At 49.5% G+C, this 27,426-nt stretch overlaps 1 protein-coding gene across 3 annotated transcripts in view; it reads right to left on the minus strand.

Moving 5' to 3' along the window:
* LOC146196201 (phospholipase A2 hemilipin-like) overlaps window positions 1-27,426 on the minus strand; it is a 90,468-nt gene that overhangs the window by 37,782 nt on the left and 25,260 nt on the right. For 2 of the 3 annotated variants that reach the window (XM_084598115.1, XM_084598114.1), the window contains 2 exons: window positions 23,630-23,779; window positions 14,822-15,004 (listed from right to left, as the gene is read on the minus strand). In XM_084598115.1, the coding sequence (XP_084454241.1) occupies window positions 14,839-15,004; window positions 23,630-23,779 (316 nt within the window). In that variant the 3' untranslated portion in view covers window positions 14,822-14,838. Of the gene's footprint in view, window positions 1-14,821; window positions 15,005-23,629; window positions 23,780-27,426 lie in introns of those variants that run through there. The other variant, XM_084598116.1, reaches the window with a different exon arrangement.

The following is a 27,426-nucleotide window of genomic DNA, read 5'->3' on the forward strand; positions in this document are numbered from 1 at the left end:
GCCCGAAGAGTTCGAGGCGGGAGAATGGACCTGGGTTTTGAAGGCGCAAGATCGATTCAAGAAGTCTGTGTACGGGGATCACTCCGAGAGTAGGCCTACCGAGAAACAGGCGGGCAGCGACGGGCGCCAGACGCACGGAGCAGCCCAAGTCAAGCGGGGGAAAGCGCCGGTGTGGAAGAAACGGGGACCGTTTCTGAAGATGCCAGCCAAGGATTTCAAGGTTGTGTGCCGGTCCAAGAATTGGGACTTGAGTATAGTGACGCCGAGGGAGCTCGGATGTGCCTTGAGAGCGGCAGCAGAGCTGACGAACGCGACTGCGGTGGAAGAAGACCTGGTGCGGGTCAATGAGACAAACAACACGATGACGGTGAGCACGCCGTGTATGAATCGTAGTGGGGCATATGCGAATGTAAAGACGCTCAAGCTGGGCGGTCGTGACCTTGAGGTTTCGGCGTACGTGGCGGCGCCGGAGAACTCTGTGCGCGGAGTAATTTACAATGCGTACAACGGATGCCCATTGGCAGAAGTTCGCGCAGGATTCTTGAAGAAGAACGAAGACATGGACATTTTGGATGCCAGACCTTTGGGCAAGTCAAAGGCGATTCAGATCACTTTCGGCGGGAAGCGCGTTCCCCGGCAAGTTATTTATTGGAACTGTCTGTACGCTGTGATCCCGTATAGAGAGTTAGTCGAGACCTGCTATAACTGCAGACGAGTGGGACATCGGGCGGACGTTTGCTATCGTCCGAAGACTAATTTGTGTCGCCGTTGCGGGAAGGAACATCCTGCACCACCGGACGGAGAGTCGCTGACCTGCACGCCGGACTGCATCGTGTGCCATGGGGCGCACAGCACGGGAAGCCGCAACTGCAAGTTTCGTCTAGCCCGTCAGCAGCCGACGGGTCTGCAGCACAGCAACGAGGACAAGAGCCAAACTGGCAAGAAGAGCGGCGTTCGCAGCACAGCAACGAGGACAAGAGCCAAACTGGCAAGGAAGAGCGGCGTTCGAGGCCCAGGAAGCGGTCATCTAGCGGTGCGAGAGGCGATAGCAAGAGAAGGGACCGGTCAGCTTCCTTCCCGTCACTGCCCGGACCCGAGCCTGGCAAAGGAGGAGGGCAAGGTTCCGGTCATGGAAGAAGTCCCAGTGCCACAAGGAAAAAGGTGAGCTGGCCGAACGCGGGCTCCCAAAATGAGACTGCTCGAGAGAAGGAGCTACAAAGGCAGGTGTTGCAGCAAGCCGAAACTATCAAAAAGATGGAAGCTAGGATGGCAGAGATGGAACGCGCGCTTAAAACCGGCAGAGTAGAAAGGGTACAGACGCTGCTGGCCCAGGCCCCACAGAAAGCGGCGCAGGCGAACGCTTCTAGCGTGGACGCCCCACAGAAAGTGGCGCAGGCGAACGCTTCTAGCGTGGACGATAACTGTACAGCTATGGAAGTGAAGAATCGGGGGACGGTCAAAAGGCCGCCGCCGGCAGATGAGGGAGCTCATACAAAGAGAATAGCAGAAACTTCGGCGGCGGACACGCCGCAGCCAGTAGTTAAAGTCACTAGTCTTAGGAGGGACATGCTTACCCTTGCAGAGAGAGTAGGAAAACTGGAAGAAAGACAGGATAGGTTGGAAGGTCGGGTCGACAAGATCGAAGCCAGACTAGGCAAGATTGAGGAGCGTCTTGACGCCTTCACCAATGACTTAAGGGGTTTCCAGACCCAAGTAATGGGTATGTTTAAACACCTAAATGCTATGCTAGAGGCTAGATTGCCTCCCGTAGTCGGCCAGGAGCCGATGTTAGTGAACCTAGTGCCTCACCATGGCCCCTCGCCAGCAAATTGAGGTTTGGCAGTGGAACTGCAGGGGCTTCCGTCGCAAGCGGGGGAACCTGCAGTTGCACATACAAAATCTAGATAGTAAGCCGGACATTATAGCTTTGCAGGAAGCTAGCGGCTCGGTTAAATTACCGGGATTTAAGACATTTACACCACCAGAGATTGATCGAGGGGGCGTATCGAGCGTCTTTACGGCCATGCTAGTCCATCGTAACACCACAGTGATTCAGCATACCATAGATAGCAGCAGGGAGGACTACGTCCTGCTGGAGATTTCACCCAAAAGAAAAGGCGATAAGAGTCTCTTTGCTCTTAATGTATACTCTTCTCCAAAAGATAAGGGGGTGGGCTTGCCAGACCTCCTGATAAAGACGCAACGGCTAGCGGCTAGGTCTCAACTCATCGTGGTGGGGGATTTCAATGCGCCTCATCCGGAGTGGGGCTACATCCGAGCCAGCCCGAAGGGAAATAAACTTTGGCAGGTTGCCCAGGACCTGCGATGGACGATCTTGAACAACCCGCTAGATCATACAAGGATAGGCAACAGCGTGAGCATAGACACCTCTCCAGACCTCACATTTGTGAATGGTATCAGGGATGCAAAGTGGGTAAACACGGGACAGCCACTGGGAAGTGATCACTATATCCTTTCCACGATATTTAGTGCTGCTAAGCACAAAGACAAGGTGAAAGGATCTCGAGTGACGGACTGGGACCGATTTCGGGAAGTCAGGAATGATACAGTGACCGGGGAAATCGAGGACTTAGGAGCCTGGGTTGAGGCACTCAAGCAGGCCGTGAAGAGTACCACAAAAGAGGTTCCAGCGGAGGAGGAGGGCTCTACGGCTGACTCCAGATTGTTACACATGTGGGAAGCACATGCGAGTCTCCTTCAGAGGTGGAAGAAACAAAGGCATAATGGTGTGCTCCGTAGAAAGATGGCCAAGTTAGAACGAGAAATCGAAACGTGCACATTGGAGTTGCAGTGCAAACAGTGGGGGCAGATTTGCGACCGGATGAATGGGCAATTCGGATGCAAAAAAACATGGCAGTTGTTGAGGCACCTTTTAGACCCGACGGCAACCAAATCTGCGCAGAAGGGGCAAATGGCTAGGTTAGTGCATCGGTATCAAGGCACGACTGGGGAGTTTATACATGAACTCCGAAGACGTTACATAAACGCAGAGGCGGGCGGTTGCTTGCCGGATTACTCGGGAGAGGAAAACCTTGAATTAGATGCAGACTTTACGGTGGCGGAGGTGGAGTTTGCAATGGGTCAGCTTCGTACCACGTCAGCAGCGGGTCCGGACGGGGTTACTAATAAGATGCTGAGGAACCTGGATTTCAAGTCAGTAGGGGCACTCACGAATTTGATGAATAAATTTTGGGTGGCCGGGGAGATTCCGCCAGAGTGGAAGCATGCTAGGATTACATTTATTCCTAAAGCAGGGAAGAAGCTCTGCATTGAGAATCTGCGTCCCATCTCGCTAACGTCGTGTTTAGCCAAATTGATGGAGCGTGTGGTCCTGAACAGGCTTCAGGGTTATGTAGAGGACAAGGAGTTGATACCTGAAACAATGATTGGTTTCAGGGCTAATTTATCAACGCAGGACGTCATGATACAGCTAAAAAAAGACGTTGTTGATCTTGGGTACGGCACGGGCACCAAGGCTATCTTGGGGCTCGACCTAACTAAGGCCTTTGACAATGTTACCCATGAGGCAATATTGAGGAACCTATCGGACATAAGACCGGGGGGGTAGAACCTTCCGGTACATCAGATCGTTTCTGCAGGGTAGGACAGCGGAGATTATAGTCGGAGAAATGAAATCGGATCCCTTCCCATTGGGGGGCAGAGGGACACCGCAAGGGTCGGTATTATCGCCGTTCCTATTTAATCTCGCATTGATCAAGATACCACCCAGGCTGCAAGGGATATCGGGACTTAAACATACATTTTATGCGGATGACATTACTCTTTGGGTAACAAGAGGCAGTGACGCACATTTGCAAGAAACTCTACAGCACGCGGTGGATATTGTTGAGGAGCTAGCAGGGGAAGCAGGACTCTCGTGCTCTCAGCCCAAGTCCGAGCTTTTTGTGCTGAGGGACAAGCCAAGAGGGATACATGCGAGGCACTATGTGCCGCCACCGCCTTTAGAGGTCAAAGTGGGGGGCGTACCGGTCGCTGAGGTTCAAACGATCAGGATCCTGGGTATGTATCTGCAGACTAACAGGAAAAATAGCGAGTCCTTGAAAAGGCTTAAAATACGGTCAATGCTACCGTGAGGTTAATCAGGAGAATCGCTAATCGTAAGAGAGGTGTTAAGGAAAAGGACTTGTGTAAGCTGGTGCAGGCGTTTGTGCTCAGTAGAATAGTGTATGCGACGCCTTATTTGAAGTTGGACGCGACGGAAAAAGGCAAGGTGGAGGCTATGATTAGGCAGGCATATAAAGCGGCCCTTGGGTTGCCTCACAATGCGTCTACCGAAAGGCTGCTGGGATTAGGGGTGCACAACACCCTAGAAGAACTACGGGAGGCGCACTTGGTGATGCAGCTCGGTAGGCTTTCAAAAACAAAAGCAGGAAGGGACATATTGGAAAGGATCGGCATTGGAGTTGATGCTCCAGCTGGTGACACTAAAATTCAGATTAGGCGGGAAATGCACAAGGGCTTGTACATAAAACCTTTGCCCAAGAACATGCATCCAATACATCACGAGGACCGCAGGAAGGCAAGAGCCAAAGCTTTACATGTTAAGTACGGGAAGTACAACGGGGCAGTCTATGTAGATGTCGCCGAGTATAGGGACAAGGACGCATTTGCAATTGCGGTGGTGGACGGGCGGGGACGCTTGATCGCCTCCGGATCAGTCAAAACCCGCTCCCCAGAAACTGCAGAGGAAGCGGCGATAGCACTAGCTATTACTAGTAGTAATGCTGACTTGATCTTCAGCGATTCCAAAACAGCCATCCGAAATTTGGCGAGGGGCAGAATATCTGTCACAGCGGCGCGATTGCTGAATCGGGCCACGGGGCGAGGGACTACGGAGGCGGAAATTGTCTGGGTACCAGCACACTCTGGAAACACTGGGAACGAGACGGCTCACATGAATGCTCGAGGTTTCGTCAGCCGAGTAGGTGAGCCGGACGTTCCGGGAAGGTCCACGAGAGATGGGCTGGTATCCTTTAATGACATTACTAACCATTTCAAACTTGAGCGGAGGATTTACCCACCCCCGGACAAGCAATAGGTGAAGGCGCAGGAATGCGTGGATGCACTTATGCTACGCACCGAGCCAATCATGAAACTCGCCTGCGTCACAACGGGCATCGCCTTCTCACTCGAATCTTTGACGAAGCTAACCTACACTTGCCCATATTGGACCACCTTACAGCACCATAGACAGAAACATTGGTAACAGATCCAAAACCCCTTCCAACCAACACCAAAGGGCCAGGAAGAGATCACCGACAACGCCACATAATTGATACACAAGACCAGCACATCGGTCTCCGCATTTATACCGACGCCGCCCTATATCATGATGACACCGGCATCACGTTTGCAACCACCGCTTACTACCAAGAGGGTTCACAGCTGCACGCTACTAGCCACAGTGGTCGCAGGTACTGGTCCGCAACTGAACTCGAATTAACAGCCATCGACGAGGCTCTTCAACACTGCACCAAAGGAACAGATCGTTGCATCCACATCTACACCGACAGTCAAGAGGCTATAAAAACCCTGCAAGCCCGTTCTTACAAAACCTCAGTACAACACAGCATCAAAGAGCGCTGCCGATACCTGCGAGAGACCTCACAAGTCTCGGTACGAATTCATTGGACACCTGGACATCACGCACAAGGAACTGGGAACAGAATGGCCCACGAGGCCGCTGGCGCGCAGCTAGAGGAAGACCGCCGGCATACCTTGATGTGGGCCCGTCCAACTCGGACCACCCTTACTGTTCTCCCGTCTCCTTCATCATACCGGACTCTGTCATCACGCGGCTTAAACATGAGCGGAGGGGTTTGTTGCGGGACCTTGTCCCCGGTATTACTCCTCCGATCCCTTCCGGCCTCTCTCGTCCAGCCCAAATTCTAACTCACAAGGCGCGAGCCGATGCAGCGTACACACCGGACATCCTGAGTCAATGGCGCCGAACCAAGATCAGCTGCCCCAACTGCCCTGCTGACTCCGTTGACCTGCAGCACTTGGTCTGGACCTGTCCTGGCACGGCTGGCCTCCGCGCGCGCTACACATCTGCTCACCACATTCAGAGTTACAAAGACTGGACAGCCCCCAATACCAACGCCAAGCGCAAGCTTAGTGCCCTGCTAGACATCATGTCGGCGTCTGGCGCCCTCAACCTCACCTAACCCACCCCCTTCCCCTCTAGGCCTCAGGTCATCCTCAGGAATAAATTTTTATGAATGAATGAATGACCCCGCCGGGCGTCCGATACAGGCGTCCGTGCGGCGCCTTGCATTTGCCGCTTCCTCGAACGCGAAGGAAATTTCGACCTCAACCCCATCAAGCCAGCTGCAACTGTCTGTGTGAAATTGGCAGCTACCTGTGGACACCACCCGAACACAGGTGGGACTATTAAGGCATTTATAGGGCCGATCATCACTTGCGTGTCGTGGCGGCGACGCTAGGCCTAATGGCTGCGCCGCAGCCCGGCCGTGGGTGAGTCGCCCAACAGCGGCAAGATGGCTCAACAGCTACAACGTGGCTACGACCCGGCCACCATGACCTGGTCCGAGATTTCGGCAACTTCAGCGCCTGATAGCCCGGATTCTGCGCCCATCGAGAACGCGAGGCTATTCAAATTGGTTGAACGCCGTTTCCGCAAGCGGAACGCCAAGAAGGCGGACACCAAGTCGAATGACCCCTCAACACAGCAAAACGCTGCTGCGCGCGCTGCAGCACTTCACGGCGGGCCCCCACCTAACTCTGGACCCGTTTGGAAACCAAAGCCGCTTCCGCGGCTTCACCCCGAAGGCATTGTCATCATCCTGAAGCCCCGGGTGACCGTCGCTCTCAAGGATGTCTTCCAACATGGCGAGCTGGGAGCAGCGTTCGCGGCCTACCAGGGCACCCAGGCTGCAGCATCGCTCAGCCTCCTCCCCACGTGGGAACAAAATCTTATCGTCGCAGGCACCCGACAACCGCACGTCGCTGACAAGCTTCTGCGTGAATTTGAAATTGAGTCACCCAAAGGTCACCTCCCCATGTACGGCCAATTGAAACTCACTGGTGATGTGTGTCGCGGCGTCATCACCGTAACCAACTACGAGACCAGTGAGTCACTCCAAAACAAGATCCAGTGGCGTGCTGGAGAGCTTGCCGATATCCGCAAGCTTGGAAAATCAAACGTCGCGGCGCTCACTTTTGTGGGCAGAGTGGTGCCGCGATTTATTCACTATAATTCAGAGGTGACCCTTGTACGTGCGTACAAGCGAACTGTCCCGGCCTGCGTGCGATGTGGTACTTTGGGCCCCCGGGCGGACACATGCCCCTGCCCGGACAACGAAAAGTGCGGCCTGTGTGGCCAAACGGTGCCGACCGTCGACGGGGTCGAGGCACCTCATAAATGCACTTCATCCTGTGCAGTCTGCGGGCAAGCCCACCCTACCAACTCACGTGACTGCACAGGAAAATTCCGCCAGCTGAAGGTACCAGGCCCCAAGGCCAAACGCCGTGAGCCCCCAGCAAAACGGCGGCAGCCAAGGCAGCAAGCTTCAGGTGGCAATGGCGGAACGCCGCCTGCTCCTCCTGCCACCGACATCAAAACGCCGCCTGGGAAGAAGAAGGCGCCTCCACCACCACCGCCCAGCGGCACGGACAACCACCACTTCCCGGCTCTCAAGACTGGTGGCGCTGCAGGCGCCCGGGCATCCGCGCCTCAACATGGCAAACAGGTGAGCAACTGGGCGGGGATCGCCTCCTCTTCTCCCCAGCCCCCTCTTCCCCACTCACCGTCTCCGCGCTCGATGCGGAATACAAAAAGCAGATTGACGTGCTCCGGGCACAGAATGAAATTTTACTGAACAAAATTCAAAATTTAGACTCAAAATTGGCGTCCGCCGCTCCGAGCCCACAGAACTCGGACGCGATGGAAAGCGATGCGGAGCTGTCGCCAGCCCACGTGACAGCGATCTCCGCGATTGAGGAACGCTTATCCTCAAAAATGCAATCTATGATCGAGGCCGCTATGGACCAGATCTTCACCAAGGTCATAACTTCCATACCCGCGGTCGTCTCAAAACACATCTCGGACAACCCCCGCCTCCTCCGTCGGTCGGGGCCCATTAGGGACGTATCCCGTCCTGCAAAATTCAACCGTCGGATCACTGATTCGGACAATGAGGACAGCTGCCCCGCTCCTGCCGCAACCCCCTTGGTGCCGCAGGTAGCTGGCTCTGGGGCAGCCACTCCCTCCTCCTCCCCTCCAAAAATGTTCAATCATGGCGAGACACCTTAGTCAAAGGCGCTCTTCTACCTCCAATTCGGCCATCTCAACATTAATAACACAATGGAACTTTAGAGGCTTTAAGGACCGTACTAAGCGGGCCAATTTCCGCCTCTACCTTGAAACATTCGAGTCTGTACCAGCCGTGGTTGCCCTCCAGGAGCCAGGCCTGAGCGCCGCACTTTCAAATTGCACGACGTTCCAACAGGATCCCGCGTCTTGTCTTCTCGTACACAAAGCATGCACAGCCAACTTAGTGGATCTCGATCTCCAACTAGATAATTCCTACGTAATGGTGACAATCCTACCACTCCGCCGCAGGGACCCGCCATTGCATGTACTCAACGTGTACTGCCCTCCCAAACTGAAGCGAGTGACATTCGCGGACCTCTTCAACCGCGCGCTAAGAGTAGCGGGTCGCGATCCCCTCCTGATCATGGGCGATTTTAACGCTCCCAGTCAGCTGTGGGGGTATCGCAAGGAGGAGTCGCGCGGACGAACTTGCGTCCACGTTGGGCCTCACCCTCCACACTGACCCGGTCTGCCCAACACGGTTAGGAAACTCCGTGACACGGGATACGTGTCCGGACTTAACCTTCACTCGCAACATAAGACACGCAGACTGGCTCAACACCGAGGAAACCCTCGGTAGTGACCACTGCATCCTTAACATTACAATACACACACGCCCGCTTAAACGTCCCACAACACAAGCCCGTATCCCAGATTGGACGAAATTCAGGCAAAAGTTTGACTCACTTGATAACACACCCATTTCCGAGCAGGGCTACTCAGCATGGTCCCAACAGCTGCTGACACACCTTCGCTCGCATGAAACACAGATCCAGCTCTCAGAGGCGGTTACGGACGTGGATAACCACCTCCTACACCTCTGGGAAGCCCGTCGCAGCCTCGTCCGCCGTTGGCGACGCCAGAAACACAACAGAAAGCTTAAAGCTCGAATTGCCGAGCTCACCCAGAAAGCGGCTGAGTACGCGGCCATCTCGCCGACTCCATCTGGGTGGATAGATGCAACACGGCCGCGCGACAAATGTCTAGCCGCAACACATGGCGCCTCTTTCGAACCCTCATCGACCCAACCCAAACACGAACCGAAACACAGAAACATTTGCAGAGAGCCATGCATGCTTTCTCTGACAACACGACACAACTGGCACAGAAACTCCGGGACTAGTATCTGTGTACAGCCCAAGACCCCCGTGGATCATCATACTCTTATACAGGCAGAGAGAACACAGAGCTGGATCAAATTTTCCAGCTCCATGATCTGCGGGCGGCTCTTGCCAAATTGAAACGGGGCACTGCCCCGGGAAGGGATAAGGTCACCGTCATGCATTTCATGAACCTGCCCGACTCGGCATACCACTCCCTCCTCGACTACATCAATGCGATTTGGCGCGGGGACACCCCCCTGCCAAGCGACTGGAAAACGGCTCTGGTAACCTTTATTCCTAAATCAGGGAAACCAATTTACACAGATAACCTCCGTCCCATCTCTCTCACCTCCTGTGTGGGCAAACTAATGGAGACGATGGGGCGGGACCGGCTATCTGAATATCTTGAAAAAAAAACATGTATTCGCAGGCACCAAGTTCGGATTCCGCCCATACAGATCCGCTCAAGATGTCCTCCTGCAACTCAATCGGGAAGTCCTTGACCCACTCGAATGCCCCCATAATGACCGGGTAGTACTCGCCTTAGATCTCAAAGCGGCATTTGATAATGTAACACACGAGATTATACTCACCCACCTAAGCCAGACCGACTGTGGTCTCAACACATTCCAATACATCAAGCAATTTCTCACGGATCGTCAATCCTACATTCGCATCCAAGATAATGAGCATGGTCCTTACCTACTCGGCACGCGGGGAAGCCCCCAAGGCGCAGTACTTTCCCCGCTGCTCTTCAATTTGGCTATAATGCACCTGCCTGGCCAGCTCGATGGTGTCACTGGTGTGCAGCACGCCCTGTATGCCGATGACATCACCCTGTGGGCCCCGCATGGCAGTATCGAGGACATTGAAACGAGCCAGCAAACAGCGGCGACGATAGTAGACCGCTACGCCCGCCGCTGTGGTCTTCAGTGTTCCCCACAAAAATCAGAATTTCTGCACCTCCGCCCCTCGCGAAAGTGCACAACTCAAATTACTCTTTCTTTAGACAGTGGTCCCATACACGAAGCTGACAAGATACGGGTACTCGGACTCGGACCATGTGGGCCGCATGGTCTGCCGGGTTTTAAACAAACGCGGGGGGTTGCGAAGTAAGGATGCCTTGCGGCTGGCAAACGCCTTCGTGACCAGTCGGATTCTATATTCGACACCTTATCTCCACCTACGGAAACAAGAGGAGGATGCCCTTGAGGTTATCCTTCGCAAAATTGTCAAGCGTGCCCTGGACCTCCCCATCACTACTTCAAACAGGCGTCTTATGGCCATTGGGGTGGTGAATACTTTCCGGGAGCTCCAGGAGGCCCACCTTACAAATCAGCACACGCGTTTGTCGCAAACGGAGTCGGGTCGCCGCCTTCTTGCTCGACTGCGTATCCAAAACACCACACTCATGGAAGACAGGTTTCGCATCCCAGAATTGTGGAGACGCGCCCTCTGCGTGCGACCTCTGCCAGCGAATATGTCACACGAAGTTCATAATGGTCGGCGCCTGGCACGAGCGGAAGCCCTAGCCCGACATTATGGCAACAAAACAGGTGTATACTACGTGGACGCCTCCGGCCCTCACCACGGGGGATCGTACACGGCCGCTGTAGTTCACAACAGCAAAACGGTTAACGGTCTCACCTTCAGAGCCCACAGTACAACACACGCAGAAGAGGTGGCGATTGCTCTCGCGGCCTCTCATTCCGACTCAAAATACATAATTACCGACTCGCGAGGAGCCTGTCGGAACGTCAGACAAGGCTAGACTCCCTTACTAGCCTATAAAATTTACTTAAATTGCATACGGGATACGGACCCCGCACACCGCTACCTTATATGGGCCCCTGCTCATCAGGGTTTGGCAGGAAACGAGGCAGCAGACGCAGCCGCCCACGCGCTCTCTCACCGGGCTGTTTTCTCCTCCCTACCCGATCAAGAACCCGATTTTAATCCGGCCTACACCTTCAAAGATATCACGACGTACTATCAAAATTGTCATCGCCTCTACCCCAGCCCATGTAAAGGTCTCAAAAAGGCGGATGAGCGGCTCCTTGTCCGCCTTTTCACCAATACATCGCTGTGCCCGCAGCCCTAAAACATTTTGACCCCTCCTTTAGTGACAGCTGCCCACACTGTGGAGCGGTGTCTTCTGACATCTATCACATGGTGTGGGCCTGCCCCTCCAACCCGGCTATTCCCCCCATCCCCAACCCAACCCGGGAGAACTGGGAGGCGGTCCTGCTCGGCTGCCACGACTTACAGGTCCAACAAGCCTTAGTCGGACGCGCCCGAGCGGCGGCAACCGCCACTGGGGTCCCCAACTAGGGACCTCCACCTAGTGCTTGTAAGGATCGGTCCCTTATGGGCCGATCCAAACATCCTTGTGTAAATAAATGTTCTTACCACCACCTCCGAACGCGAATGGGGCTGGGACAGGTAGGTCACAACCGCTTGCAGCGGGGGCTAGCCTGCCACAAAATTTTTATCTGTTGTAGGCCGTCATTGCACCCGCAACCGTTCCGGTGGTGGACGACGGCTGTTGTTGCGGCGCGCGTCTTTCTCTCCCTCTTCCTTTTCTTTCTTTATTTTCTCTTCTGTCTGCACGAGGCAGCGGAGGTGGCTCAGCTACAGAGCCAGTAGCAGGCCCGTGCATTTTCTTTTCCTTCTTCCTACAGTCACAACAACCACGCAACAAACAGAAGCTGACCCAGATGTCTAGGAGGTGTTAGTACAGCAGGCATCAGCGGCGTTTGAAATTGATTTACAGGATAGAAAAGGTGTACTATGTCAATACTCCGCTGACACATGTACCATGCAGTAAAGGAAGGGAGAAAGGTGGGAGTGAAAGGACAGAGGAGATAGAAGTGCCGTAGTCGAGGCATACGATCCACTGCGCTATAATGGCTTTCACTTTATCGCACTTTGGGGGTCCAAAGTGCCCTCTATAATGTTTTTGGTGAGCGTCTGGCAATTGCTAAATTAGGATTCTACCATGTGCTCCAACTTATTATTCGCCCTATATCTAGCACTTCTTCCTCACCGCTTCATCTGGTGCCCAGGGAAGAACAGGGTGACCGGTGTCAGTGTGGCGACTACAGGGCTCTCAACACTCACACGGTCCAAGATAGCGATCCCCTTCCGCACACCCAAGACTTCACTGGACATCTGGACGGTTGCAAGATTTTTAGTAATGCGGACCTTGTAAAAGCGCACCACCAAATCGCTATTGAACCGGCTGATATCCCCAAGATGGCCATCACTACACTTTTCGGCTTGTTTGAGTACGTGCGCATGCACTTTGGGTTACGCAATACAGCTCAAACTTTACAGATATTTATTGCTGAAGTGAGGCGCGGACTGTTGGCTGCGTTTGCCTCGTCGCGAGTCGTATTCCACAAGGTCACGAGCGTCACCTCCGGGAACTCTTTCAACGCTTCCAAAAATTTGGCTCGGTCGTCAACGCTCAAAAAAGTATTTTCGGCTCTTCTGAGCTAGAGGTCCTGAGCCAACACATCTTGGCGCAGGGGATTCGTCCATTGCCTTCCCACGTCCAAGTTGTTACAGAATTCACAGAATCCACTACTCTACGCACGATCCGCGAGTCCCTGGCCCTAGTGAGTTTTTCTCGACGCTATATTCCGCACTGCACCGAGTTTCTTCACCCCCTGACCGATCTTCTTCGGACAACCAAATCCTTCTCATGCGCGACTTCCTGGTTTCCCAAAGCTCAGGCTGATTTCATATCTTCAAAACAAGCCCTCGCCGATTCGATCCTTCTCATCCACTCTAGGTCTTCCGCCTCCACTCGTATTGTGGTGGATGTTTCCAGCATGAGCATTGGTACTGTTCTCAAGCAGAAGATTGACTCCGGGTTACAGCCACTGAGGTTCTTCTTTCGAAAGCTCCAACCTGCTGAGACTCGCTACAGCATATTTGGCCGTGAGCTTTTCGCCATCTACTCCAACATTCTGCATTACCGCCACTTCTTGGACGGCCAGCCATTTTACGTTCTTACAGATCATAAGCCACTGATATATGCGTTATGTACGAATTCTTCCAAGTACGTCACTCGCGAACTTCGTCGGCTGGCTTACATATCGAAGTTAACAACAGATATCCGGCGCATCAAAGGCACCGATAATGAGGAAGCTGATGCTACCTTCATCGGCTTGGCTACATTTGCTGTTGACTGGGAATTTCTGGCCCGGGCGTAGCTAGAAGGCCCTGAGCTTCAAGCCCTGCGGAACCACCTCTGTGCCCTCCATCTGCAGCTTGTGCCTCATTCGCTTGTGACCGGATTGCTCTGGCGCGACATGTCATCGGATCTAAAACGCGTTCATTCATCCCGGATGTCTTTTGTCCTGCCATTTTTCATTCCCTTTACGACATCTGCCCTCCTACCATAGGAGTCACACATAGCCTCGTTACCCAGCGGTACGTCTCGCCGAACGTTAACACCGACGTTTGCAGTGGGCCCGCTCGTGCCTTTCTTTCCAGTCCGCCAAAGCGGCCCGGCATGCAAAGACTCCACCCATTCAGAGTGCATGCATCTCTAACAAATGTTGATTAAGTTTCTTCGGTTTCCAGAAGGATTTGAATGGTTACGTCGATCAGCACTCGTTTGAGCACCATAGATCAAAGAGAAAACGGGTGCACACAAAATTTCTGTTTGTTCACGGTGCCGGCCACCCACCATGAAGCCTAAGCAGGAAGCAGGAGATTAAAATACACAAAGCGCCGTACAGGTGACTAAGGATAGTTGCTGTGCAAGGCTAACCGCCGCCACAAAGAATAAAGGAGACCGCAAGATAGAGGTGAAGACGGTGTCATTGTGAGAAAAACTTTAAGAGTGAAAGATTGAGAAGAAGACAGCGGCGTTTGTTACCACCGGCCGCGTCAGTGCGGGTTTGCTCTACGAGAGACGGAGGCCAAAATTGTGTATCTTCTCCACCGAAAGTCCATAAAAGTCCCAACATGGCGGCAATACACCACCATGACCCCCTTTACTGGGACACAGACAAACACCGCGGACTACTAGGCGAGGGAGGACGGAAGAAGGTTGAAACACTATGCACTCAGAAATCCATGGTGTCGAAGGTTATCAGGATCAGCATGGTGAGGATACTACTGCGGAAAAGTTTCTCTTAATTTACGAGGCAGCGTTTTGTTGATGAAAAACTTATTGTGAAAGTTTGTGCCATCGAAAGGCTATATATCTTATGGCAGTAAAACAAAATGCGGCCGGAGATCTCTTACATTTAAAAAAATATTTGATACCAGGAGTCACAACAGTTTACAGCAAATCTGTATAACAAATGATGCCCTTTGTTGGAACTTTTCTTTGCAAATAATTTATTCCTTCATGTCATCAGATAGCCACAACTTCGTGGTGTTATTTTTCTCCCACTTTGCTGGACTCAATGCCTTGAAAAAGTTAGGTGGTCGGTACACTCTCCATTTCCTGCGCTTAGAGGTGTCGACTTTAAATACCTCACAGCGCTTCTTTTGCTTTTTGGTGCTGGTACAGAAACAGAGAAAAAAGGATTATTAAGGCTCTAATCTTAAACCAATAATGCTAGGTCTATAGTGCCCAGAACTACGCACACATTACATGGTTACACCAATAAAAATTACGCGCCTTTTTTGACGTACAAGAAGTTTTTTTGTGGGACAATCGCTATTTGTAAACGAACTGAATGATGAGAACAAGTCTATATGTTCGCATCCAAAATGTGGGGAACGTAATTCGTCGACATAGACGACATACAAGATATTACATGCAACACGTCGCATATATCGTGCACAAAAGATGTTTAATGCCGACCATGCTCTCGCTGTGGGTGAATAAAAATACAGCTATTGATAGTTGCTTTCCCACGTGTCCAAAAACAAGCATGCGACATGCACACACACAAAAAAAAACTTGCTGTCCATTCCGCATCTCACAAGAGCTATATTAGACTTGAAACTTTGGAGGCAAAGTGTGTTTTTGTCATGAACTTAACGGAGTTCCAGTAAATGTCAAAGGCAGCGTAGTAAGATATGTCATCGTGAAAATTTGGGATAGTTGGTAGGAATTGGTAAAGCGCGAATAAAACAATGACGATCGAGAAGAAAATGACAATATGATATAGCATCTAGTGTCCTGTTTTATTTTTTTTTTCTGCCATCTTTGTCTTTTCGCGCCCGTTTACCAAGAATAGTAATACACGCCTTTTATGGCAAGAGAGGGCAGCTTTAGCAGTACGCGCAACCATTTTTGAACGTCCCCTGCCACCTCACATGTGTAGTGTATGTAACTAAGACAGCGGGCTGAGCCTAGCGCCCCAGTACATCAAATCATACCTGCAGTTCTCTTTATGCAAAAGGTTTCTGGACTTCCCCTCTACATAAGCCACTGTCACGGAAAGCTTCGAGCAGAGCAGTCGAGCTGTCGACTGGTAGTACATAACCTCTATGCACTCAAAACTGGTCTTGAGGAAATCTTGATAGCACAAAAGGAACCCAATAAAGCTGAATGACCGTTTTCGTTTTGCGAATTTCTTACTTTTGCGCTAAGGAAATATATAATTTCCAGGTTAGCATAACTGCGTACAGGCAGCCCTATTTATCGAAAAATGTGACAATTCCAAGACGATGCCGCATTGCCGCGCACCGTGCATGGATTACATTATGAGTGCATGGTTTTTTTACCACTTTTAAGTGGATTAGAGGCTATAAATATGTGCCGATCTACAAATAAACCCATCCAATAGTCAAGGGAAAGCTTGATATGTAGTCGCAATTCGTAGCATGTGTTGTACGTAGGAATGAAGCGAAGCTATAACACCGTGGTCTCCTCTTTTCTTATTTTGGTTGCATTTTGCAGTGTTCAGTGCAAAATATCATAATAACGTTGTATACCGTCTTTAAAAGAGTAGGTAGTCTTTCAGAGTGACTCTCCAAGAAGAAAATGCCGCCTAGAAACCATAATTAGTTTTGGTTTGGTTTATAGCGCTTCCTTGGAAACCGCGAGGCCGCGGTTTTCATTGATGTAGTTGACATCGACTTGTTATGGAATTTAGTTTTAAGTTCACGTTACCTGGGCTGGGGCTCATCGCACTGCTGCGCTAATAATGCCGTTTCGGTCCCTTACTGACGCTAAAAAGTTTTTGAAGAATTTAAAACATTACTCTTGCGTATGACTCGCATGTAATTCCACTTCCAATGCGCTCTTCTTCCTTCCTGTCAGCCATTTCGAACTTCAGCAATTAGGCTGTGTTGTCGTTCGCGTGGTGTGTGCCAGACATATCAACATATTATCAATTTGTGTTCATCTTGCTTAACAAGCTAACGGCAGGCAAATTGTTGCGCTTTATTTATGAACGCCGCCGCATTAGCATCATTTCTTTTTATCCCTGGAACTTTATATCGCATATCAAACTGTTGCGCCTGCATATCAAGCATAATGCATTTTTTGTATCCTGCACGTACCTGTACGGGCAAAGGTAAAAGGAGCAGAGTTTTTTATTCTACCATTTTTCTCGCGTTGCATAATTTAAACTGACAGTCTTGGTATTTGCGATCCGGTAGTAGACGCTAGCGCCCTCTCACTGGGACAATACTGTTTTCTTATCTGTAGTGCAAAAGGCGTGATTTTAATTTGAACGGAAAAGCATGCTCCGTTTACTTATGCCCGTACATTCTAGTACATGCCCGTATATTCTCGTATATTCCAAAAAACCAGCAGCAAAGAAATGCTAGCTGGAGCAATACGACTCAGTTTTTTAGCATCCAAAAGTGGCATCGGCTATGAGATACACAGTAGTGGAGTGCTCCGGAAATTTATCGACTGCCTGGGGTTCTATAACGTGCGCTGATATTGCACACTACACAGGTACTTCAGCTTAGTCTTCATCAAAGCGCGGCCGTCGCTTCTGTGATCGAACCTATGTCTTCGGGCTCAGCAGTCAAGAGCCCTATACTAGAGAGCCACCGCTGGAGGGCACAACCTCGCTTCGTTATTTGTATTAACTAATGAACCAATATTTATACAGCAGCCAACTCTCCCGAGGTTTGCAGCGACAAGACGAGGGCATTTACTTTAGAAGCTATCGGTGTGTGTTAAACTGCTGCGTAGCCGTCTGGACCAGGTAATAAAATCGTGTTGCGTCTGAGGTTAATACTAACAGCAAAAAGCTACTGCGCTAAACCGTTTTGCACGCCGAGTTCTCTCTGAAGTAAGGAAATAACAATTGGGTGTTCTGAATTGCTTTAATCGAAAAAAAAATGGATAGGTTCAACGCTGCTGAACCCAATCTTCTTCTTCACCTTCGGTGTATATGGCACATACCCACAGTGGGGGATTGATTAGAATTGTTTATAGGTGACAGAATAGAATTCATAAGGCCGATCTGACTGCAAGATAGATAACCTATGAACTAGGAGTTATGCTGCTGTAATAATTTGGAATTTTGAGGCGATAGGAATCGAAATCAATGAAAAAAAAGGATTGAAATTTAAAAATAATAAAAAGGAAGAGTACAATTCAGACAGACCAGCGCCAACACACAAATCATCCGGAAGCAATATTATAATTGTGAAGTAACTCATACACCAATATTAGCATTAACTGCGGGTCACCGAACCTTCTTTTTCCACGGACACGGCACATAGCGAAGAGCGGTTAGACCTAGCGTAGTATTGCTTTCGCAATAAAACGAAAGTCAAAGACGAATCACTTTTCGCCGAAAAAGCATATTTCGCCTAAGAAACCTTCAGCACGAGGCTCGTCGATCCGGTTAAATCTGACACCATGAAGTCAGGTCCAAAAATTTACATCCTCGTGTGCAAAATCAAAAAGTAATAATAAAGTTAGTAGGGTTCAACGCCATAGGTTGGCAAAATCACGTCTGCTCACTCAGGGTCACTCAAAAAAATTTGGTCCATCTGCGGGCTCACTCTCACTCATACTCACAAGGCTCTGACTCACTCACACTCATGAACTCAAACTCACGCATGATGACGACTCACTCAAGCTCACTCAGACTTGTAACTAATCTGGGCTCACTTACTCATTTCAACTCGCGACTCATTTGAACTCACTCATCTCGACACACTCATTTTTGGCTCGCGACTCATCTGCACTCACTCACTTCACTCACTCACTAAACTCAGACTCATCTGGACTCACTCATTTCAACTACGACCCATTTGAGCTCACTCATTTCGACACATTGGGACTCACTCATGGACTCACTCTTTTCCACTCTCGGCTGATCTCAGCTCACTCCGATTCATCACGCATCTTGACTCAGTCATTTCCACTCACAACTCATACGAACCATCATTTAGATTCACCTGCACTTTCTCATTCATTTCTTCTCAATCGGATTAATTTGCCCATTTAAATTCCCGGCTGACTAACGTTGGTTGACGCTTTTACACGCAACGGAGAGCTGAATTGTGTTTTCATCCAGCGGTCCAAGTTCTGCGACTAAAGGAGCAATTGAGAAGAGACTGTTACGACACCTCTCTTAGAAATACTAACATTTTGGAGACATCTTATAATAAATATCATAGATCACCATTGATACGTGTGGTTATACGTATACGTATTGTACCTTCAAGGTCTGTTTCGCTTCGAATGCACTAGAGATCACCACTTCGTAGAATATTGCCTATCTTTGTGTGTGTGTGTGTGTGTGTGTGTGTGTGTGTGTGTGTGTGTGTGTGTGTGTGTGTGTGTGTGTGTGTGTGTGTGTGTGTGTGTGTGTGTGTGTGTGTGTGTGTGTGTGTGTGTGTGTGTGTGTGTGTGTGTGCGTGCGTGCGTGTGTGTGTGTGTGTGTGTGTGTGTGTGTGTGTGTGTGTGTTTGTGTGTGTGTTTGTGTGTGTGTGTGTGTGTGTTTGTTTGTGTGTGTGTGTGTGTGTGTGTGTGTGTGTGTGTGTGTGTGTGTGTGTGTGTGTGTGTGTGTGTGTGTGTGTGTGTGTGTGTGTGTGTGTGTGTGTGTGTGTGTGTGTGTGTGTGTGTGTGTGTGTGTGTGTGTGTGTGTGTGTGTGTGTGTGTGTGTGTGTGTGTGTGTGTGTGTGTGTGTGTGTGTGTGTGTGTGTGTGTGTGTGTGTGTGTGTGTGTGTGTGTGTGTGTGTGTGTGTGTGTGTGTGTGTGTGTGTGTGAGAGAGAGAGAGAGACTCAGATCATAATCTAAGTGTGAGTCCGGACCCACGACTCAGATCACGATCTGAGTGTTAGTCTAGACTCAGTCACGACTCATATCATAATCTGAGTGTGAGTCCGAACTCACAGCTCAGATCACGATCTGAGTGTGAGTCCGAACTCACAACTCAAATCATGATCTCAGTGTGAGTCCGGACTCACGACTCAGATCATGATCTCAGTGTAAGTCCAGACTCACTCACGACTCAGATCATGATCTGAATGAGCCTGAGTGAGCCCGAGCATGTCGACTCATGAGTGAGTCCGCCGACCTATGTTCAACGCTGCTGAAGCAAATATGAAGCGAAAGCATTAGCAGCGGGTGATCGAGCTAGGGTTCCTCGATGCGCCATTTATGCTCCGGGAGCGAGGGCGCGTGCATCGAGGCACACTGGACCGAGCGTTCTTCTTCCTCTGTTCGGCGCAGCGCCGGCTCGGGGACCATTGACACGAGCACGGCACACAGCGACGAGCGGTTAGCATATGGATTTCTCCAATGTAAAGAGCAGCACCTCCCCCCCCCCCCAAAAAAAAAAAAAACAATCACGCCACTGCTGCGCATAAACGGCTCTTTACAGTTCGTCACCTGAATTGTATACTAACCTCGTATATTACGTCGCCGAAGAAACAGCTCGCTTCAAATCGCTGTAGTACTCTCTGGACCAGGGACAACTGTGAGTGGCGATGCACAGCCACAATTACATGCATAGGTGGTAGAGCGCGTTAACGACAGAATTGCAGAATGCTCACTCACAAACAGGCATTTAACGCGGGCACCCGCGCGACCCGCAGTCCCTGGTGGTGCCTGGTGTCGAGAGTAGGCGCGCTCTAGCAGTCTGCGTGTGAGGGTAAAAAAAAAATCTGATCTATAGGATTTAGCGTCCTAAAGCGACTCAGGCTATGATGATGCCGTAGTGGAGTACTCTGGAAATTTCGATCACCAAGGGTTCTAGAGTAGATGGTCAATAATGTTTTTCACTCACTCACTGGCAAAGGAAATAGGGCGGACTACATGCATCAGCGATGGCGATCATGTTTATAGCGTGAAACAGTTCAATGAAGTGACCTTGGGAAACCAGTGAGGTCCTGAGTCAATAAAGTCCCATGCAACATCAACGCGTGCTCTTGTGTTCTGCGCATGCGCCACTGAATTAGTATATCAACTGCCGTTCACCCCTCCAGGCATGTCTTCAATTGTGGATAGGAACAACCACTGAATGAAACTTACAGTGGAGCAATTGACACGTTGAGTTTAATTGTGCTTTAATTCATTCCAACTTATAATCCCGTATTTTCGCGCATGCGCAGAACGAAGGATTGCACAGCAGCGAAGGTCTGACATGAAGATTTAAAGCACTGGTCACGCACCACATGATGGGCGCATAATAAATAAAACAAAAAATGCATACGGCCGATGACCGAGGACATATGATTCACATACGCGCCGCAACACACAGGTTAGCTTCCTTGGCCGTTACACTTCGCAAATAAATCATCGCCGCAGCCTGGCATCGCGTGCTAAGCAGCCCCTGCGCGCCGCCATCTTCATCAACTTCCATCATGCAGGCACTTGCACATGATAGCCAAAATTGCAAAGGCGCATCCACTTGGGCAACCGTGCCGCGCCGCAGGCGCTAAAGTATTTTCGGACAGCTCTAAGTCGTTGCCGTAGAATGAAGCAGAGATAGAAAAGCCTAGCCGTCAGCGCTGCAAGTCTAGATCCGGAGCCTTCTATCATTCCACACGCTTGAGCAGCAAATGCCAATCGGGACGCGCAGATGAATGCGCTAAGCCGCTAAGCTTGGCTCTGCCAATTTTATTGCGAAAGCAATGCTACGCCATGTCTAACCGCTGGTCACTGTGCGCCGTGTCCGTGTCCGTGTACGTGGGCCCCTGACAGGAGCGGGGGTCTCTCGTTTCACATGGGACGGTTATGTCAGAATCAGCCTGCCAGGACCTTGATATTCACGTTACTCACTATGGCACGTTCATACGGCTTGGTTAAAGCGGGGCTTTAACCACGCCAAAAAGAAGAAAAAGGCTCGGTCACCCGCAGCTAATGCTTTCGCTCCATGTTCAATTCAGCAGCGTTGAACCCTTCTAATTTTTTTTTTCGTTACCAATACTGCGCCAAATTTTAGCCCATCGCGTAGTCCCGGGAAGAGCTACGTTTGACCTCGAGCCACAGATGAGCCGAATACGGCTTTAACCAAGCCATATGAACGTGTCTTAGTGTCCTACAGGGGTAACGTGAATGTTAGGGTTCTGGCAGGCTGATTCTGACATAACCGTCTCATGTGAAACGAGAGACCCAAGTTGGCAGCTTTTACCAGGGGACCACGCACATGGACATGAATATGGACACGATGTCGTTCAATGAAGACTAGTCGTTCATTTGCGTGTCATGTCTTTCGTTACTCATAGCTAGACATCTCAAGCTACACAATGAGGTACACTACATGCTGAACCATAGACGCAGCCATGAAGGTATCGCTAACGCAATTCAACCCGGTTCAACCAGAGCTAAACCACAGCCTATTTTTTAGCTACGATTCTTCATGGTGCCAGTGTTTTAACAGCAGTTTGGCTTTGTTGTTTTCCTATTCCCAAGTTAGAGGCGTTGAATGCCAAAGGGCAACCCGAATGTAGCGGCTCATATAATGCTGCATGCGTTTGGAACAAAAGTAACATAAACATTGCTAATTCCCTGAAACACAGTTCAGAAAAAACTATTTAACGATTACAAAACACTCGTCTTCAAATAATACAGTTGTTCTCAGAAGGTTTCACACTTTGCGGCCACCCTAGGTCAAGAGATGTCAACCAAGATGACAGCCACCATAGGTGAAGGTGGGCCACCTAGCGCCCAAGCTCCCCAAAGGGGGACTAATACGCTTTCATTACATGGGATTCGATAACTGGCAGCTGACATGGACAAGCACTAATCGGACGTAGGGCTTCCTGACATTACTTTTGGCAGGCGCTGCCAACTCGGGTCTCTGATTTCATTTGGGATGGTGATATTAGAATCAGCCTGCCAAGACCCTTGCACTCACGATATCCTTATGCTACGCAGGCATGTTCATACGGGTCGGTTAAAGCGGGGCTTTACATGTTGGCTGGTACCTTACGCTACCGTGTCATACCGATCCAGAAGTCCATGCGGTGCCTTTACTTTGGCGCTTCCTGGAACGCCGCACCACACAGCCTACAGAAGCAGTCGCAGTAAAACCATGAACCAGCGAAATTTCAAACAAAGGCTTTCGTCTTACCGCACTTTAGTGGTCCAAAGTGCCAGATAAATTTTTACACTTTGCCACAAGGGATTCAAAAAAGATCACTTTTACTGATACGAAAATCCACTGAGCAAGCATATGTAATAATTAGAGTGTAAAGGTGCCACTACGCTATCTAATGTATAAACTATAAATGTTTTGTAGCAGTACCAGTGAATCGCGCACAGTTTGCAATACAGATTATCATCGGATAGAAACAATGCCTAACCAGAAATGTGGCTTGAATGGCGATTTCTTTCAAGCTAGCCTACATACTTCCTGCACATATTTACACGTTTGCACCCCATGTCAGAACACACCGATAAAATCTCTGAACTGAGGTGTTGAAGGTTTTTCTTTTTAACACTTGTCCCAATTTTATCTTCTGACTTTATAAATACGTCGAAGTCTGCTTAGTTGCGGACAACGAAACTCGCCTTTGGCTGTTAACTATTGTATTTCGCTAAATATGTCCATGTTTTCTCCAAACTAGAATCTCCGTTATCCCAGCCTCTATAGCCCGCGTGTGGCTCTCATTCCCTCAGATCAATATATTAGCCAATATGCTCCCCCCTTTATCAGCACCAAATGCGTTTGGCACAATGTTTTTCCATTAGTGGGTATTTAGCTGTAATATAAAAAGCTTATCGCTAAACATTTGTGGGAACAACCTTACATTTCGTAGCGGACACACTTGGTGGGATATCCGTATTCAAAGCATCGTGTCTTCAGGATGTCGAAAAACGTTATCCCCAGAGACACTGACGTGAAGCTGCCGACGTTTAGAAAGCAGTTGAAGAGCTTCCTGTCTTCAGCGCAGTTACTCCTGGAATGTCATCGTAAAAATATGTCAACTTTTCCTGAGGCAGGAAAGCAAAAGGTTGTACCATGATCAGACCAGTGCCACTTCATGCTGCAGATTCGCAGCACACTGGCAAACCAGCCGTTAAGCGCAGGTTATGCGTGCCATAGACACCGCTCCGTGCAGCGTAGCAGTGATACGTTTTTATTTAATGAATTGGTTTGAATAGGCACCCATGCACATGAACCCAAAGCTGAAAGGCTGTCGCTAAGGGTAAGCTAAATCAATATCAGTCCGAGGCATGTAACTATAAACGAACACGCACGATACGTAAACGCTAATAATTCACCGCAAAGGAATGTAAACAATGAAACTGCAATCCAGTGCAATTCAACAATGCAACAATTTTTATGCAATGCATAAAAATTGAATTTCTTCATATGTCTAATGAGCAACTTCTAACGGTGTGCACTCTTGTGTTGCGGTGGGTTCGGATGAGGTTGGATTGACTGGTTAATTTTGCGAGAAACCAATGATACGACTTATCTGTTAGGCCGCCATGTTTTACTGCTGTTCATAGCTGCCAACAGGAAATTTGCATTTGGCTACCTATGGGTTAAGGACGCTACATGCATGACTTAAATATATAGAGTTGGATTGCTGTGCATAGCATTTCACACAAGCCCTATACCTCTTTGTTTTTTACCATATAACTCTCAGCGACGACCTCGCTATGACACTCTCGTCTTTCAAGAAAGAGAAAGAAAAGCAAGTGCATGATACACGAAGTAAACGTCTGGCGAATTTACTCCGATCAGTTTTTTGTCTCTGACGGTTTACCGAGAATTGCCGATCAGAGGCATTCTATCGCACATAGGTAACCACTCCAACATAAGAAGATGATTATTGCGCTGAAACGCGCCGCGTGGAGACCAGAGAGTCGGCACGACCGCGAGAACAAGGAAACTAAGCTCGACCAAAAATGAGCACAGGATAGAAAGGAACTAAATAAATAAAGTAATCGTATCATAGATGCCAAACTCGTGTCGAAAGCTGCAGGAATGAAATTCGCACCCTGACCATCGGTCTTGAAGAAGACGTGGACGCTGCCGAGAGGTCCTTCGTAGCACCATGACTTGCCTTGTCGTATCCGCCACCGTCATCCGGCAAGCAGAATTACATGTGCTGTTAATATCAATTTCTTCTTGATTTCGAATAAAATATTAGTACCTCGCGTTTATTTCTTCGCCTGTTTGATTTTTTACATTAATTTTAATAATTTTGATTTGGTTTGGTTTGGTTTGTGGGGTTTAACGTACCAAAGCGACTCAGGCTATGAGAGACGCCGCAGTGGAGGACTCCGGAAACTTCGACTACCTGGGGTTCTTAAACGTGCGCTGACATCGCACAGCACACTGGCGCCTTGCTTTTCGCCTCCATGGAAAAGCGGCCGCCGAGGCCGGGATTCGATCCCGCATCCTTTCGAACAGTAGTCGAGCGCCGTAACCACTGCACCACCCCGGCGGGGTAATTTTGATTATTTTTATTTTAATTTTAGTTCTATTCTCAAGTTTATTCCTTTTCGTTGGTATCCAAGTTTCGGTACTAGGTGATTAACGCTAAGATACAGCTTCAATCACATTCCTTTTCAGAGGTATTGGTAAACTCCTAATTACAACCGTGTGAGTCCGTCGGCACGAGCCTGCTGAAACGTTCCAGCAGTTAGTGCATATTCGTGCCAATCAGTACTTCACCGACGACACCTGTCTTTCAACAAAGAGCACGATACCACATTTTTCAGATTGCCCAACTGATAGTGCTCACCCCAGTAATCATATCAAAAAGAGAAGGCCACTCTTCGCACCCCAATCGACAGCCATGTTGTTGTGCTGGAAGAATAGAACTACCAGAGAATTGTAACATGAAAAATTCCATCCTGGGTCCGGACGCATCCCAAAGTTCAAGAAGCAAAGCATTGTCGGCGCAGACAATGCTCAAGACGCCGGCGTTCAGCATGCGGCGATGATCGAGTACACACTTACTGGCACATTCCACCTTCTGAACCGTAGTCATGGGATAAGTCGAACATGTGAGCGAGCAAATGTGATCAGTGCACCTCCGTGCACTGCGTTTTTAGAAAAATCAAAGCTTCTTCAAGCTCCTTGAGCTGTGCAAATGGCGAAAACTCCTAAGTTGACTTGTATTTGCTGCCTTGTGCTTAAATGTGTACGGCATGCATATATTGCCCATAAATTCGATACTCGGCAAGGGGAAACCGCATACTATCAGAATGACCATTATATTAGGAATTGCTTTCATTGGGGAAACGAGTGTAGGGAACCCTATACGAAGGGCGCAAGGTGGCGCGTTCGATGAGTATACGTTAGAGCTTCAGAATACGGGTGTAGGGGTACCGCGACCGCGTCTAGTTTGCGTTCGCCGCACGCAGTGCCATTTCGACTAAACTTCAAACGTCAGGTTGTAAATCTTGGAAATTTAATTTGATATCTCATATTAAATTATAAAAACAGCGTACCATACGAAGTCCAACAATTATTACCTTTTTTTTTTTGTCCCACCCCAAATCTATTTGAATATCCCGCTCTTTCTGACTTTCTGTCTCAATAGCGCCCAAACAGCTCTTACTCGCTAAGTCGAACAGCTGTCAGAACCTAGGAGCCAGATCAAAATTTGAGGCAGTTTGTCTCTAGAATTGTGTGGTGTGGGCATCTTTAAACATATAGGCTTCGCGCCCCATTCCTTTGCAGCGAAGGCGAAGCGCAGTGAAGTGGCAGCGAGGAATTGGTGGTGAGGCGAGCGGTCGCTTCGCCGGACGCCGCCATTTTGCCTGACCCTAAACGGCGTTTAGGGGACACGCTATTTTCACGAGTTTTGGGTTATCGTCCCCTGGTCACTAGTAACGCAAAACTATCGATACTATCGATAGTGTTATCTCTATGCACCATCAAATGTAAAAAAACAACTGATAGTACAATCCATAATACTTCGTTAGTAATTTAGAGTGATCGTCTGTCGATAGTGCTGTTGATAAACTGCCGGTAGTAATTTGAAAGCGCTATCGAATGTATAAAATCAACCGCGCGAACTCATTGCAGCATAAACTTGATTCCCTGAGTGCGTAGTATGTTGGTGGTGGTAATTATATGACACCACTCTCCATTGCCGCGGTCTACGCGTCGCCGAGTCCTGCAAATTTACAGCTGCTTTGAAAAACGACTAGCCCTACTGACGTGGTTTTGGAGCGGCTGGCAACAACGCTCGGCGCAGTGTTTACGAACAAGCAGATAACAAAACCACAAAAGTTCCAATCCTGTTCGCAAACCATGGCGCAGCGCCAGCAGCGCGGTGCAATTTCGCTCTGGTGGTGTCGCGGTGAGAAGTTTGGGCTTAAACTGAACATTAAAAAGACGAAGATCATGGCGTCTTGTCCTATCAAGCCCTGGAGCATCAATGGACAAGAAGTGGAAGCTGTGACAGATTTTCTGTTCTTGGGCGCCAAGATTACCTCGGAAGGAGACTGCAGCCATGAAATTAGGAGACGCCTGCTTCTGGGGAAGAGAGCAATTGTTAGCCTTGACCGCCTAGTAAAGAGCAGAGACATTAGTCTGCCAACCAAGATCCGTATAACTCGTGCTATGGTCTTTCCAGTT

The sequence above is a fragment of the Amblyomma maculatum genome, chromosome 3, assembly GCF_055883805.1.
Source record: "Amblyomma maculatum isolate TAMU_Amacu chromosome 3, ASM5588380v1, whole genome shotgun sequence".
In the NCBI taxonomy this organism is placed as follows: Eukaryota; Metazoa; Arthropoda; class Arachnida; order Ixodida; family Ixodidae; genus Amblyomma; species Amblyomma maculatum.